The sequence below is a fragment of the Anastrepha ludens genome, chromosome 3 (genome assembly GCF_028408465.1).
Source record: "Anastrepha ludens isolate Willacy chromosome 3, idAnaLude1.1, whole genome shotgun sequence".
NCBI classification, from domain to species: domain Eukaryota; kingdom Metazoa; phylum Arthropoda; class Insecta; order Diptera; family Tephritidae; genus Anastrepha; species Anastrepha ludens.
The window spans coordinates 4,358,828-4,375,011 of record NC_071499.1 but is presented as its reverse complement, the minus strand read 5'-3'; the positions used below and the strand labels follow the sequence as shown (position 1 = coordinate 4,375,011).

General features: G+C 36.4%; 1 protein-coding gene across 3 annotated transcripts in view; it reads right to left on the bottom strand.

The window, feature by feature from the left end:
* Positions 1 to 16,184, bottom strand: part of LOC128856879 (broad-complex core protein isoforms 1/2/3/4/5) — a 93,153-nt gene that overhangs the window by 43,226 nt on the left and 33,743 nt on the right. For all 3 annotated transcript variants that reach the window (XM_054092298.1, XM_054092299.1, XM_054092297.1), the window contains exon 2: positions 10,322 to 10,874. In XM_054092298.1, the coding sequence (XP_053948273.1) occupies positions 10,322 to 10,507 (186 nt within the window). In that variant the 5' untranslated portion in view covers positions 10,508 to 10,874. The remainder of the gene's footprint in view (positions 1 to 10,321; positions 10,875 to 16,184) is intronic.

Sequence of the window (16,184 nt, the reverse complement as noted above, 5' to 3'; positions counted from 1 at the left end):
CTTTGCAAGGCGACATAAATTCAACTAACTTTCTGCCTTCGTCGGGTGCGCTGTTAGTAGTCATTTTGTTGTGGGGTGTGACAGTTTGAGACTTAAGTGCCACTATTGCGTTTGCCATTATATGACGTTTGTTTTTGTTGTTTACGCCTTTTGATTTTATTGTATATTTTAAGGCATTTTAGAGCTTTAGTTCAAATGCTTTTATGCTAAATTACGGCACTACAACCAGCGCATCAGTTGTTTGCGCCTACTGGGCAGCGAGAAGTGGGAAGAGGGCACTAGTGCTTGTCGAGTGCGCCTTGCGCTGCCGTATTGCAGTTTAAACCTAATTAAAATAATGCAGCAGTTAATTAAATATTTATGCGCCGAGTGGATACTTTATCCACTTTTTAGTCACTCCATTCCAATCTTCCGCTCACTCTAAGCGCCAAACGCGAGTCCAAACCGGTAGCTGGGCAGAAAAGAGGTCTCATTGGAATGTCGAGCGAAGTGACAGTGGCACAAAATGACAGAAAATGAAATGAAAATACGGATGATTGTTACAAATTTATTTTTGAATATTAAATGCAACTTTCTTTGAAACTCTTCGAGGTTTGTATGAACCAAAATTAGTACTTGAGTTAGGTCTAAATTGATATACATATTTTTTTGAATTATTTAATCCTTGAAAGAACTAGCGCACAGAGGTCCAAACCTGCGTTTTTGTCTAACTCCGCGCAATGTTGCCTTCTGCGTGCACAGCGGCCACTGTTTGCTTGGCAAAGTCTACAAATATTTCGGGCGCTTGTTTGTTTTTTGTTCCATATAACTGTAACTGTAATCGTAAGGCGAACGCAACAAGGGCGGCAGTGTTCACTTTTAGTGCCAAAAAAGTTTTCGCTACGGTGGCCATTTCTGTTGTTGCCATTGTCCAAGACGCGGCCCTTTGCTGCCTCTTATATTGTTAGGCCGCCGTTTGCTGCTACAATGCCGCCACTTCACCCCACCTCCTCCCCTCGTGCAATTGTTGTGCATTTATTTTACTATTTAGCAAATTAAATGTTGTCCCATCTCGCATTGTATTATTTTTTAGTACTTTGTGTAATGTCTTCAGGCTTCCTGTGTTGTGTGTGAACGGGTGTGTATGGGTGTACAATATCATGACTTGTTCGCTTTTATTTGAAAAATGTTTTCTTCACTCTGCGCTATTTTTGCATAAGTAGGTAGGCAGGCTTGCTGTTTCACAGAGTGCTGCTGACACTGCAATTGACGGCGCTTTTTTCGCTGATTTATTTCATTTTTTCGACAAGTTGTTAATCAGCAGTAGTGTAATGATTGTTGTTGTTGTGTGTTGCACATGCAAAACTTTTTACAATTTAGTGCAGGCCTTTTCATACAGTCTCCTAGTTTATTTTGCATTCAATACCAATGCCATAGAACTACTTCACAATTAGCTTTACTTTTTTCCAAACGAACAAATTGGAAGAGCAAAATAAAGTTGGCAACTGCATAAATAGAAAACTTGCAGATTTCTTTTAACAATTGTGACATATTTTGTTTTGTTGTTTTTTTGTTTGCTATTGTTTGTGTTAAACTGAATTATTGTGACTTATTATATTGGCGCAGGGTGGAGAAATTAAAGAAAATTATTTAATTGTTGATTTTCAATTTCCGTGGAAGGATTGGTTAATATTTTAAAGCATCAGTTAAGAAACATTCGAAGAAAACTAAGTTTGGGCTTAACAAAAGAAAGGCTAAAACTTAGTATCTTTATACTTTTAATGCCAAAAAGCGATCAAAATGACTGCATTGTGAAAAAATAAGTGCAACGCATATTTAAGTTAATATATTAGTAGACACCCCCAATAAACTACCAACAAAATGAGCTCACAAACCCACAAACAATTTTGTTCACGTGAAAGCTACAACACAACCTTAAAAACTGGTCGGAAAATAATACTAGAGCGGTGACAGTTTTCAAATAAATTCAAAAAAAAAAAATTATAAAAATTCAGAAAAATTAATTTAGAAAAATAAAAAAAGTAAGTTTAGAAAAATTCCGAAAAATAAATTAAAAACAAAATCAGAAAAATAAATATAGAAAGATTCAGAAAAATCAATTTAGAAAAATTAAAAATAAAATTCATTTAGAAAAATTCAGAAAAATAAATTTAGGAAATTTCAGAAAATAAATTCAGAAAAATAAATTTAGAAAAATTCAGAAAAATACTTATAAAAAGATTCAGAAAAATAAACTTTGGAAAATAAAAAAAAAGTTTAGAAAAATTTAGATAATAAATTTAGAAAAATTCAAAAAAGTACATTTAGAAAAATACAAAAAAATAAATATAAAAAATTCAGAAAAATAAATTTAAAAAAATTCAGAAAAATATTTATAAAAAGATTCAAAAAAATAAATTTTGAGAAATAAAAAAAAAATGCTTAGAAAAATTTAGAAAATAAATTTAGAAAAATTCAGAAAAGTAAATTTAGAAAAATACAGAAAAATAAACTAAGAAAATTCAGAAAAATAAATTTAGAGGAATTCAAAAAAAAAAATAAATAAATTTAGAAAAATTCAGAAAAATAAATTTAGAAAAATTCAGGAAAATAAATTTAGAAAATTTCAGAACAGTTAATTTAAAGAACTTCCGAAAAATAAACTTAGAAAAAAAAATTTTGAAAAATTCAGAAAAATAAATTTAAAAAATATCGGAAAAATAAAATTAGAAAAAATCAGAAAATGATAAATTAAAAAAAATTTAGAAAAATGAGTTTAGAAAATTTTACAAAAGTAAATTTAAAAAACCTCGAAAAAATAAGAAAAATTCAGAAAAATAAATGTAGAAAAACTTTGAAAGATAAATTTAAAAAGTTTAAAAAAATAAGTTTCAAAAAATTCAGTAACGTAAGTTTCATTCATGCATTCAGAAAAGTAAATTTAGAAAAATTCAGAAAAATAATTAGATTTTAAAAGAATTAAAAAAATTAATTTAGAAAAATTCAGAAAAATAGATTAAAAAAATAAATTTAGAAAAATTCAGACAAATTAATTTAGAAAAATTCAGAAAAATTAATTCCGAAAAATAAGTTTAGAAAAATTCAGAAAAATAATTTTATCAAAACTTAGAAAATTTTAAGTGGTGAACAAAACGTTTGAATAAAATGTGAATCAAGAAAACTAAAAATAAGTGGTGCTAATACTTCAAAACCAAGTCACAAACACAAGAAGATCAAGGACTTGACTTGATATTGACTTATTCACTCTCACTTTGGAGGTTAATCATAACTTTTTTATTACAAAAAAAAAATGATTTTGAGAGATGGAAATCTTTATTTCGACCTTTAGGTGCTCCATTGCTTGTCTGTTTGCATACTGCAGTCATTTGCATAAATTATAAATCTTCAGATAGGATGATTAATTTTGCGCCACCTTGTATATGTACATATATGCGATTTTCCTTCATGATAATTTGTGATTACAATCAGTTGTATATATGCAGACGTAAAGGGTCTTTCAAAAGACGCGCCTAATGGTTGTTTTAAAGTTGGTTGGTTGGTTAGAGTGGTGATTCATCCAGAATCCAACTAGCGCTTCCGCACCATTTTGTTGCCACATCCTCGTTACCAAATTGTTTAACAGTAATTTACAGCAGGACTATATCCAGTCTGTGCGGTTTAGGAACCTTATTAGGTTGTTGACGTCTAAGCCAGACAGCTGCTCGAGACTCTCGAACAGCGGCTTGCCCAGGGTTGACATTCTGTCCTTCCATAGGGCAGGGCATTCACAGAGAAAATGGAAGATTGTTTCTTTTTTCTCCCGGTGTCTACAACTGTGACAGTATGTGTTGTAGGGGATGCCCATTTTGGCGGCTTGTTCTCCGATAGACCAGAAGCCAGTTATGACTGCCGTAAGTCTACAGGTGTCCCGTCGTTTCATGTTTATTAATGTCGACGATTGCTTGAGGTTGTAGGTGGGCCATAACGTTCTGCTGATTTTGCATTTCGTCTGGTCTCTCCATCTAAAGTAAAACTGTCAAAAATTTAAATTCTTTTTCGTTTTACTATTTTTATTCAAAATATAGCTCTTAGCTATTTTATCTGAGAAATAATATCATTTACAATAAATGTCCACTACGTCGAGGTAGCGATGTTAAAGGTTGTTTAGCTACAATTTGCGCTGCACCAGCAATATTCTTAACAGATCGTCCAGTTTTTGGTCTAAAAATTGCCTATTTTGCTATTTCGCCATTCTTAATAATAAGCTTCAATAATTTTAGCGCGTTGTTCTTCCGTTTTATTGGTTCATTTTTTCAGTATTTTCCCTTCAATTCTGGCTTTTTCGTTACACATTTATGGCACACAGCAGTTTGAATGCTATGAAAGTTCACAGATTACCACAAGCCAGAGTCAGAAATGCTAGCAGAATCATAAATGGCGCTCTCGCTAAAAACTTGATGTATCACGTCTAATCAAACAATTCCTGGTATTTTTTACTCTCCCTCGAGATACCTATTCGATATCCGTACACTCAAACGATACTTAGTACTCCACAAAGCTACGAAAAAAGACACCTGGCAGTGCACTTTTATAGATTAACATGAAAAATTGAATCATCCCAAGTCTTTTGGATTAAAAATCAGAAACCTACACTGGCAAATGAGCCAACACTTTCATTCATCATCTGCGATAATAATCTGAACTGCCTGACATACCTTTTAACTCTACTCAAGTACTCTAAACCGGCCTGAATTTACTGTAGTTTCGGCTATCGACTCTAATATTGAAATTATTTCAAAGATTCCTATCAAAAGCTCTTCTAATGCCAATAGATTGGGCTAAGTATGTCAGAAATGATTACCTTCGTCGGAAGCTCAAGGCTCTCACTGAAACTAAACAGAAGTATATGAGTCCAGGGATCAGTTCTAAGCAATACATTTCGCCCCTTTCACTTAGGGAACAGATACTGAAATGGAACGAGGACTTAAAAGTAAGGTTTGGCTGATGATGCACCAGTGAGGAGCTCCGAAAGCAAGAACAGCTGTGAAGACAGTAGAAAAATCGAGTTTACAAGAACCTGTCCGCACCTGATTTGAAGAATTGGCGAATTTGGAAGGCGACGCAAAAGCTGTCGGTCCCTGCATTTGAGGAACAACATCAAGACGCTCATCACTATCTGGGGAAGCAACCCGGCTAATCATCTAATAAACGGAGATGAACAAAGAATATTTCTACGTCACATTTCAACCACAACTCGAAGCCCCAGCAGAACTGTGATTTTCTATAAAAAAAATTCTGGTTCTCTCACAAGCGTCTAGCGATTATTCACATCACCTGCTGCCATCGACTAAAATAAGCTTAGAATTGAAAGCAGAGAATAGTAGTAGGCACTTAAAAATCAGAGGCATTCCAGATAAGCAGTCGAATTTCTTTCCGCGCGATTTTCCATTGCGTGCCCTTATCGAAATCCGCCATTTTCTATTGAATGGAATTAGAAAACTTCTTCTTTGCAATAATTAAGTTTTACTACCTGCAGAAAAGCCAAGAGTAGTAAAACATAAATACCGCTAGACAAAAGTTTTTTAAGTGGCAATAAAGATTTAGCAAGAAGAAGAATATTCCCAACTACGAAAATGACCTTCCCTTGACAGCAACACAAAGAGTCACTAAATCAGTTTAACTGCAGCGAACTTTTGCTTTATTAAATTCTTTGAAAGCATTTATAAAATTTGCTTACTGTTATGCCAGTTTATCACGGTGTTCGCATGTCTGTATGTATGAGTACGAAACTATTTATGCAATTCATTATAAGTTGCATGCGAGCACAATGCGGCTACTTTATTTTAATATGTAAATAGTGCCAACAACAAACGAGTGTGTGTGTGTGTATGAGCCCATGTGTATGTAAGTATACTATCTATGTCACATTAGACCAAACGGCAAATGGCCAAAGGCAGAACCTCGTGCGCCTTGCACCGCCTTGGAAGCCTGCGCGCCTCTTAGTCAGGCGATTCGCTTGGCATTTCATATTCTTTCGCCGCAGTCATGTGGCTGGTTGGGGAAACTTTCCGACATACCATAAACGCATGCAGTCGCGATTGCTCTTTTGTTGGCGTTTTTGTTGTTGCGTTGCACAAAAACAAACTTTAATGGCAACCTAATTAATAAAACGAATATATTTAAAATTTGAAATTTGAAATTTCCGTGCTGCGATCCTCTCCGATCCGACGACGTGCGGTACTTGCAGGCCAAAGTTTTGCGATTTACTTAGGGCGCTGCCTTGGTTTTCTATGCTGCTCCCCCCGTGCAACGCTACTCCGCAGTTCTCCTGATTTCTAGTCACTTTTTGTATCGCTTTTGCAGTGTCTATACTTCATTTGCATCGCAATTTTTTTATTTTTTTTGTTTTTTTGTAATTCATTTTTACTTGGCCTGCCTTTTTCGGTGCGGTTTTGTTTTTCTTTTTTATATTTTTTGTTTATAATAAAATTTATTTAGTCGCTTTCTTTGTTTATGACAGCGCTACAGTGGCGAGGAGTTGACGTGAATTGCCAGCCTGCACTGATTTTCCTGTCTCAATGGCATTTGCCGGGAAAGTGTGGCAATGCGGCAACGCTAATGGGCCAGAGTGCAGCGTAAATATTTCGCGAGCTTATTATTACAGTTATTATTTGCTGCTGCTGCTAGCTAATGTTTGATGATAGTGATTAAGTAATGTTGTTGTGTTGGCTGGCGCGAAAGCTACCTTTTTCAGCTGTGTGTAATATTCACTACAATTCACTTCACCTCCAAGTGTTTCTGCACAGCCAAGTGCTGAGTTGTAAAAAAATGTAAAAAATCTCATGAAAACTGCCGTCGCTTCTTGTTGTCTTGTTGGTGGGTAACTTAGATCCTGTAGTTATGTAGTTGCGGGGTTTGGTGGTGGGTTGACAGGGGGAGAGACATTAGTGCGACTTTTGACTAAAAACATTTTTAGTTGCGTTTAAATGTTCGACGTTTACCCATTCACCGCAAAGTTCCGTTACATTGGCAAAAAATAACTTTGGCAAACTTACTGCAGAATAACAAGAAATTATGCCCCCTGCCCCCTGGCCCAGCCGCCACGCCGCAGTCATGCGAACTCTTCGATGCGCCTAATGCATTTTAAGTATTCGCCAGCATTGAGACATTAAACTTTACAAAAGTTAGCAGCAAGTGGGCGAAGACAATGGGGGTGCGGCAGTTGGGGGGAAATGGCTTGTTTTTGGTTTGTTGCAAATTTAGATTGCGGAAATATGCACGCAATTGTGGCTTTGAGGCAAGCGAACGAGTAGGCTGGCCTCTGATTTTTTGTGTGTGTGTGTGTGTGTGTGTGTGAGTGTGTGCTAGCAGTAACAACAATAACAACAACCGGCATGCAAGTGAACAACTGAACATGACACAAAGCGGAAACTTTTTGCCACTGAGCTGCCACCAGCGTCATATAATAATCGTTAGCAAATTTCCGACATTGTGGTTGCATGCGGCACATGTGCGCTTGTGCTTGCCGCATGCGTTACAAACAAAGTTCCTTGCATATAAACTAAATGTACAACTAAATGTATATGTGTGCGTGTGTGTGTGTGTGTATGCATGTATTTAGCTAACTTTGTAATTGTGTGAGTTTATATTAACTCAAATGCAAAATTGTTCACTTTGCCGCCTTTGCGGAATGAAGCGTTTGGGCGTTGCACGTTGGGTGTGGCAAGTATGCATTTAACGAGTTTTGAAATGCAGCAAAGCGAACGCCCAACGGACTCAAGCTACTTGCCACAGTTTGTTATTTTAATTGAAACTGCAGAATAATTTCATTTTATTGTGGCTGCTAGTTGTTGTTTTTATTGTTTTTGCTGCTGTTTATTCAGTCTATTTGATTTGCCTGGCTGTTGCTGGTGTTGCATGTGTTGCGTGCTGCTACAATTGTATAATTGCTACAGTTATTGCTGGTTTTGTCCGTGTTGTTGTTGTTGTTGTTGTTCTTGACGTTTTCAAATATTTTATGAGCATAATAAGTCAATATTTTAACAAGTCCCCTTGCCTCCGGCAACGAGTTTAGACCCACTCTCAAGCGAGCAACCATACAAGTGCGCGCACACACACACGCTTACATGCATGAGTGTGCGCGCATGCCGCATCATCGACTGCTGCTTATGTGTGAGTGCATGTGGAAGCACATACATGCACGCATTGTTATTGTTATTATTGCTTTTTCATTGTTTCCCAGCAACCGCGTGGCACTGCTTTGTAAGTAGGTCACCTCGCCGTGAATGCGGCTGTTGCTGCAGATATCCGCAAACTCGTACTTCTCTATGCGATGTCTGTCCATCCTTACATCTTCCTGTTCTTCGCCCGAGTATCGGCTGCTAATTGCTGCGCTTTATACTCGTCAGCTGAAGCATTGTCTTACAGCTTCTCGTCACACAACAACAGCGTCGACTTCGTCACCTCCAGCCGCTGCTCCTGCAACTGCTTATTATATATCTATATGGGTATGTATGTGTGTATTTATGTATGTGTGTATGTGTGTATGTGTGTTCTTGTTTATCGAATTCGTTTTCTTCACTTCTATTCCTATCTCTACCTCCTCGATCGCTATCTTTGCTTTTGCCTGCATTTTTTGCACTTTTGCTCCTTCTCTACAATTTTTCTCGCTTCGTTGCCTTTGTCTGTCGCCCTTTGATCGTCTTCTCCACTTCTGCTCTGGCGATCTTCTCTGCATTTTTCAGGGTGAGCCAGTTTGCATTCCTGCCATTGCATCGGATTTTAGTCTCTATGCCATCCACTTTTTATGGCATTTTTTCTGCTCGCAAAAGATAAAAATGTGCACTTTACGCTTTATAAATATCCACGTTTGTCAGTTGTGTGTGTTTGCACAGCTTTTAGTAATTGCATATGAACAAATATTGTATGGCTTTGCCTTTGCCTTTGCCTTCGCCTTTGCAACTTTCGCCTCCATTTTGCACAGCCATTGTGCGATGCCTTCAGTATTTGCCAACAAAGTTGTTGCTTTCGCTATTGGTTCAATTTAATTTTTCGATTTCTCTACATGAGCAATGGCACATACACACACAAATATACACACAAACAGGCATGACGAATATGTATGTGTGTATGATGTGTGCATCCTAATAAAAATTGTACTTTATGGGTCAAGTGTCCTCGAAAATATTTTAATCGACGGTGCCGCAGGCAGTTGCTGTCTGATAAAAAAAATAGTAAAAATATTTGCAGAACAGATGAGTTTTTAAAAAATTATTACAAGAAACACCTTTGCAGTATTTACTCAGCTGCTTCGACTTCAACTTTCTAATCCGACAATGCGACAGCCTGAAATAGCGAGTAGATCTACCACACGCGTTTCACAACCGTCTTTGGACTGGTGCAAAATTAATGCAGGACAGTATAGTGTAGGGCTTTACATCCGATTTGGGTGTATGCGTTTTCCACAAATAGAAGTAGCTATAGTCTTAAGGCACAGTAAAGACTCGTGGGTTTGATATTGTCTGCCGAAGGATGAACTTCCGCTTTTTATGAAGAATACGAGGAGTGACTACTAAATAACGAGACTGCCCTCATACATATTTATTCGTTATCTCCTGCTACAAAACCGCTTTATGGCAAATCTTCCATTGCGCACTCGAGGCGCATAACTGGGAACGAAGTAACGGACGCATTGGCGAGAGAGGCTACGGCCTCGCCATTAATAGGACCCGAGCCCTTCCTTGACATGGGACAACACACCATAAAGAAGAAGCTTAGGAGTGAAGAGCTGGGGCTGAGGGAAGTTTGCTGGTACCAAACTAGGGGTTTACGCCAGGCGAAATCCTTACAAGGGGGTACAACTCATAATTCTCCCCAAGTATTAACTGATAATGCTCACGGGCATTCACACAGGCCATTGCAGACGAAGCAGTCATCTGCACATGATCGGGATATGGTCCACCGATTCTTGTCGTTTCTATAATCAAGCTCCAATGCATCGTCTCCTTGAATACAGCGCTATAGCGCGGAGAATGTTGAGACATCTCGGCCAACTGCCGCCAGAAGAAAGGCACATACGCCTAATCCAAACCAGCTCTGATCTGAGTTTAATAAGGGAAATGCTACGTTAGAAGTGGTTCGACTTATTGCTAATTTAGAAGTTTGCTAAGTAGAAACTATAACTGGAAATAAAACTTGCCAAAAATAAAATGCTTCTCATGCGAACACTTTCCGAGAAATTCATTTCTCAGGTATTGCATAACTGTGGCATCCCATGCAATTCATTCTATACGGGGGCATTCGCCGATGAAACTCTACATCTACATATGCATTCCGCACTTACCTTGAGTAAATCGCGAAAGTATGGACTGCACGCTGACAGGACGACGCGATGCGCCTTAATGCTACGCCCCTCGCACGCCAATGTTACGTCGACGAAATCCTCATCGTCACGCAGATTTTCGAACGCCGATGTTATGCTGCTTTGGTAGTTGTTCCAGCGCAAACAGAAATGCTGTGTCTCGTCCATTTTGGTGTTTGGCGTTGTTTCTGTTTGTGTTTGTGTTGGGGTTGGTATTGGCGTTGGCGACTTCACTGATGTGACGCTGTAAAAGCGTCGCTGGCTATTCTGCTTCACTCTAATGTGTATGCTGTGGTTGTTGTTGCTGCTGATATGATTTACAATTATTTCCTTGTAGGTGCAGTAGTTAGTTTTAGTGGTTTATTGCTTTTTGGGGAAACGTTTCCAAATTGATTTACTGCTTCTTCTTATGCGTTCTCTGCTCGTACTTTTCTTGAGTTTGACTTTTTGAAAAGTTTACTTGCTTAGTGTATATTATTTATTTGTATTTTATGTTTATATTTGTATTAATATTTTCTTCATAAATTTAAATAAACTGCAAAGAGAAGAAATAGAAATGGAATCAGTAAATGCAAATGTACATACATAAATTTAAGAGAATGAAAAGTATTATGGAGTACTGAATATTGCTTAGAGAATTTGTTCATTTGGTATACATTTTGCATACAAAGATATTTCAACTATTTATTGTTTGGCAAATGAAACGCAGAAAGAGGCGATGGATAGGCCAATTGTTTCGAAAAACACCAGATAGCATCGCGAGAAGGGCACTGGGACCCTCAAGGGATCTCCATGTTTATGTAATATAAGTATTTATAATAATTTTTTGAAAAGTTAGTTCTCGTACCCCCTGAGTACTCCCATGCGAATATGTGATTAAGTGATGCCCTTGAAAACGGGTAATGAGTAACTAAAATTTAATTTAATTTAAACAAGCAATTATGGAGTAGCCAAAAGCTCCATTTTAATATGTAAACGATCAAGAAATGCTGTTCAAAAAGTATCCCAAAATTATCCCGCGAACCTACGAAATGAGAGAGAAAGAGACTATTCCCACAAACTTCCTTGTAGAGAAGGATGATACTACAGATTTAAAGAACTTTTACAACTTTTATTGAATTAATTTTTTTCACTTTTTTCATAATCATCTTCAAAGGCCCTACAAAAGGCCATATATTTATTTATGAAACCAAAGTGTTCCAGTGTGGAACATAGGGCCACAACGAATTCCCTCGATTCGGGTCTGTTTTGTGCCAATCTCTTAACTTCATTCCATCTAAGCTGCATGACGCGGCAGTCGTCAGGCTTTCTAAGGGGTTCCAGTCAACGGCAGCCCTTGGTAAGTCAACATTTCCTCTGTGTACAAGTAGAACTTGGCCAATCCAGCCCCATTTTCTCTTTCGGATCTTTAATAGTATTGGCAGAAGCTGGGTTCTGGCCCATAAGTCAGAATTAAGGGGGCAATCGGTTAAGGAGGCCGAAACTTTGGTGTTTTTCGAGAATTTTTTGAACAAGGAAGGAATAATCAGAAATTTTTTAAACATGGGGGGAATTTTACTCATATTTTTAAGTACACTTTAAAATTCTTTCAAGCCATTTCCGCCGGAAATAGTGGCGTTAGAGCGTGTTATCCATGGACGATCGCCATCCGAGTATCTTGCTGGTGGATATTCCTGAAGTTGCAATTTTTTCCGTAATCAAAAGCAATTTTATAATTAGCAAAGCAAAATTTATAAAATAATATTGAAATTTGCATATCTTTGAGGCGCCTGAACACAATGTAATTTTTTCATACCATATTTTTCATCTATTTTGCTTAAAAAATATATTTTTAATGATAATACAACCCCAGAATTAGGTTCATATGAATTAGGATTGAATAAAGAATACTCCGTATAAAATTTATAACGATTGGTCGATAACTTTTTAAGCTAAATTGCCGACCAATTGAAAAAAAGTAGTTTCGAGAAAAACGTCGTTCTAACTAACGCGCGCTACGGTGCGGAACCGACGAGCAGTCACTCATAGAATCGGGAATAGTACGAATTTCGCTTTAAAATTTTTACCACATATTTTTGAGTAGTTATACTAACAATTTATACAATAAAAAGTCGATTTTTTGATAAGTCTAAACTGGTTTCCCCCTTAAAGATAATATTTGGCCAGAATATTTTGAGAATCTTTCGAAGGCATCTGTTTACAAAAACTTGTATTGAGCTTGTGTCAGCTGTCGTCACATTCCACGTTTCACAACCAAATCTTCGTTAAGTTTTAACATCAAAGTTAAACTAATTGAATAGCTAAACTTTTTCTGCGTTTCTTTTTGCTTGGATCCATTTTAGCACATTTTCGCTTCGCAAATTATTCAACAACACTGCATATGACACAGAATAAATAAGAGCCGAACTCTTTTTTTCTAAAAGACATAAAATTCAACACGTCCCTATCTCCCTATTGGCTACAGAAAGCGTGAGAATGGCGTGTGAAAAGCAGTAAATCTTGGCTAATGATTCAAAATCATGTCAAAGTGGGTACTCTCTTACTCTTGTACTCGCTTTCGGAGACTCCATTTGTAGTTCTACTGGGTTGCGTCCCAATACCTTTGTGTGTATTGAACTTCAAATCGCTTTAAATAGACTCCGAGATTATAATACGTAGAAATTGATAAACAAACAATGCATTTTAATTGTAGAAAATAAAATTCAAATTCGCTTTTAATGGGCATATAAAACAAGTTTTATTTTCAATGTCCAGCTGAGGTTATTGACACTCAAGGTTAGCAGAGTTTTTTCGAAAAAATATTTTCTGGCGCTTTTAAGTTTTTAAGCAATATATTAGGGGGGGAAAAAGTACATAGTATATATATTTTTTAATTATTTCGTGTTTAACAGCTTATCGCTGCTCAGAAAAAGTTGCCTCACTGCTCGCACCTGCGCTGACACTGAAAAGCATATTTAAATATTTTTACACAAATACATATACATGCACCAACACTATTAATTGTTTTGCGGGATAAGAGTTTGACTGTTTTTACATACAGAAATACGATTTATCAGCGCATGAGGCCTGAATTAGTACTAATTTGTTTAGTGTTTTAGTCGATGAATTGGTTAGAAATTTGGTGACATGCATAAACACGAGTACAGTGTATTTTGTAAGAAAACATAAATTACTCTATTTAGGTGTAATTACGTTGACACAGTTATGTGCAATTTCAACTCCAAATGTAGCGAATTGAGTGCAGCTGCGAATTTTTATATAATATTTAATGTTTTTTTTCTAAAGCCATTGCCCAAAAACTTAAATGCAGGGAAAGTAAAACAAATAATTATCGTTTAGAATAAATATATGCACGTGTATGTGCTCATATGCGCATATGTATGTGTACACATGCATGTTTGTTAGTGCGCAGAATAGTAATCAAACAAAATCGGCAAAGCTTCAGCAAAATGTTTAGAATTCTGGCAGCCGTTAAGTTAAGTTCTCTCACAGCGATTCAAAAGCACTATCTCTACTCGTATGTGTGTATGTGTGTGCACTTGTATCTAGCAGCGAGCGCTACTCTACGAATAGTTTGCGCTGAGCGCTTTGCCTGCGCCGCTTTGAGTGCGCATGGGAGTGTGTGTGTATGGGCAAGTTTGCAGTAAATGCTGTACGTTGTTTGCCAATTCGAAAGCGAATGCGCATGGCAATGCATTGGATAGAATGCTTGATTCGCAAAGCAACCCATTCGCACATATTCGCCGAAATGACTTCTCGGCACTGCGTCAAATGCTGAGCACAAAGTTTAATTATTTTTTTCTTCGCCTTTTAAGTCGGTTGTTGTTGTAAAACATTTGTAGTAGTTGATTTGACACAGGAAGCAGCAACTTACTACTGATAACTAACGAGATTGTGAACATTTTTGTTCGACTCGTGCTGGGCCTGGTGAAACTACTAAATTTCGAAGGTACTTCCCATTGGATATGCGTTAAGATGTAGTGCATTTAGCATACAGTTGCCAGAGCTTTACAATTTTTTACGTCATCATTTCAACACGAAAGAGAAGGTAGCAATTATTATAAATTTCTAATGAAGATTGCACACACGGGTTTATTTTTTAAATCAAAGATTTGTTGATATTTTTTCGTTGAAAATGTGCCACATCTCCCCTGCCAGCAGTAATTTTTTAGGTGCCAGCAAAATTTTCATCCCCACAGACAGAATTAAGTTAAGAATCGATTAAGCCGAAAATATTACGAAATTTCAAAATTTTTGTTTTTATGTAAATATGTAGAACACTACGTCAGCTCTTCCTTTGTGATTCAGAACTGTACGTATAAAAAATATATTACTAGATGGAAATATGTGCATATCTATTTATTTTGACTTAGAGCGGAATAGTAAATTGGAAACTTCGAAACAGTTTCCTTCAATACTTTGCTCTTTTTTTTCTTTGTAATAAAAAAAACGAAATTAAATTAGTTCAAAAATTAGTTTAATTAAGTTTAAAACTAATTAATATAATATAATAAAAATATTAAATATATTTTTTAAATGAATTATTAAACCATATTTTTTTAATTAAATAAATTTATCATTTTATTTTTTTTTTTACTTAAAGTAATTATTTTTTAATTAAATAAATTTACCTGATTAATATTTTTTTAATTTCACGTAATTTAATAAATTTAAATTTTTTTTTATTTAAAGTATTTTTGTTTTTTAATTAAATAAATTTATCCTTTTAATATTTTTTTTGTTTAAAGTAATTAATTTTTTTTAATTAAATAAATTTATCTTTTTAATATTTTTTAAGTTAAATTAATCAAATTTTTGTTAAGTTAACCATATTAATGCTTTTTTTCGCATAAACTGCCTACCTGGCTGGTTGTAGACTCTTGGTGACTGCCTTCAATTGGCGACCGTTGCACAGAAAGGCTTTAAACACACACTACCGAAAACCTAATAACGCGACCGACGATTAGTGTGACCAATGCGATTACCGAATTTGAAGTTTTCTGTTTGATGTGTTTTTGTAATTTAAACTTCAAAACATTTATAAACTTGAAAAACATATTGTATTTTCAATTTTAATTGCCACAAAACCGATTTATTGAAAATCCGACATTTCATAAGCTAAAAATTTGCCAAATTGCACCTGTCATATTCTGTGAGCCAGAATTTACTTTTTACTTTTCTATTAGTTTTTGAGATTACACAAAACTATTTGTTTTTGTTTTCTTCACTTCTAAAATTTCATATAGTATTTTTGAATTTCTTCAAATTTCACTTGCATTTTTGCACTTGAACTGAAAACTGGGCTTTTCTTGAAAGCTTTCTTCGAAATTGAATGAATTTAGCTTAGTTTTTAGAATAACTTTGAATTCTAGTGTAGGCGCGTGGATTTGTTCTAGCGATTGAGCGACCGACCGACCGACCGACCGTACCGATTGTGTGACCAACAATGTACGCGCGACAACAAAACTCAACTGTTGATTGTGCGGCTGCTACTTTTGCTGCTACTTCTGGCCCGACTAGCGGCGTTAAAAAGCGCATTAGGCAATTGCCAAAAAACTATCCAAAAAATACATTGAAATGTAGACAGCGACGCCGACAGCCAACGGGAGGCACTGGGACTTCATTGTATGCACGTCCCGCCGGTTGGCGACGCTTACTCAAGAATGACGAAGGCAGCGCGCAGCAAACGCGCAACAATAATGCCGACATGAGGGTGTGTGCGCATGAAGTCTGATTTGTGTTGTTGGTTCTTTTTTGCGTTTGCCCCCCTCCGCGCCGTACTGCCCGCTGTCGTACGCGTCTGTTCTTAGCTTTTTTACCCGAGTTCTCCCTAATATTACTGCAA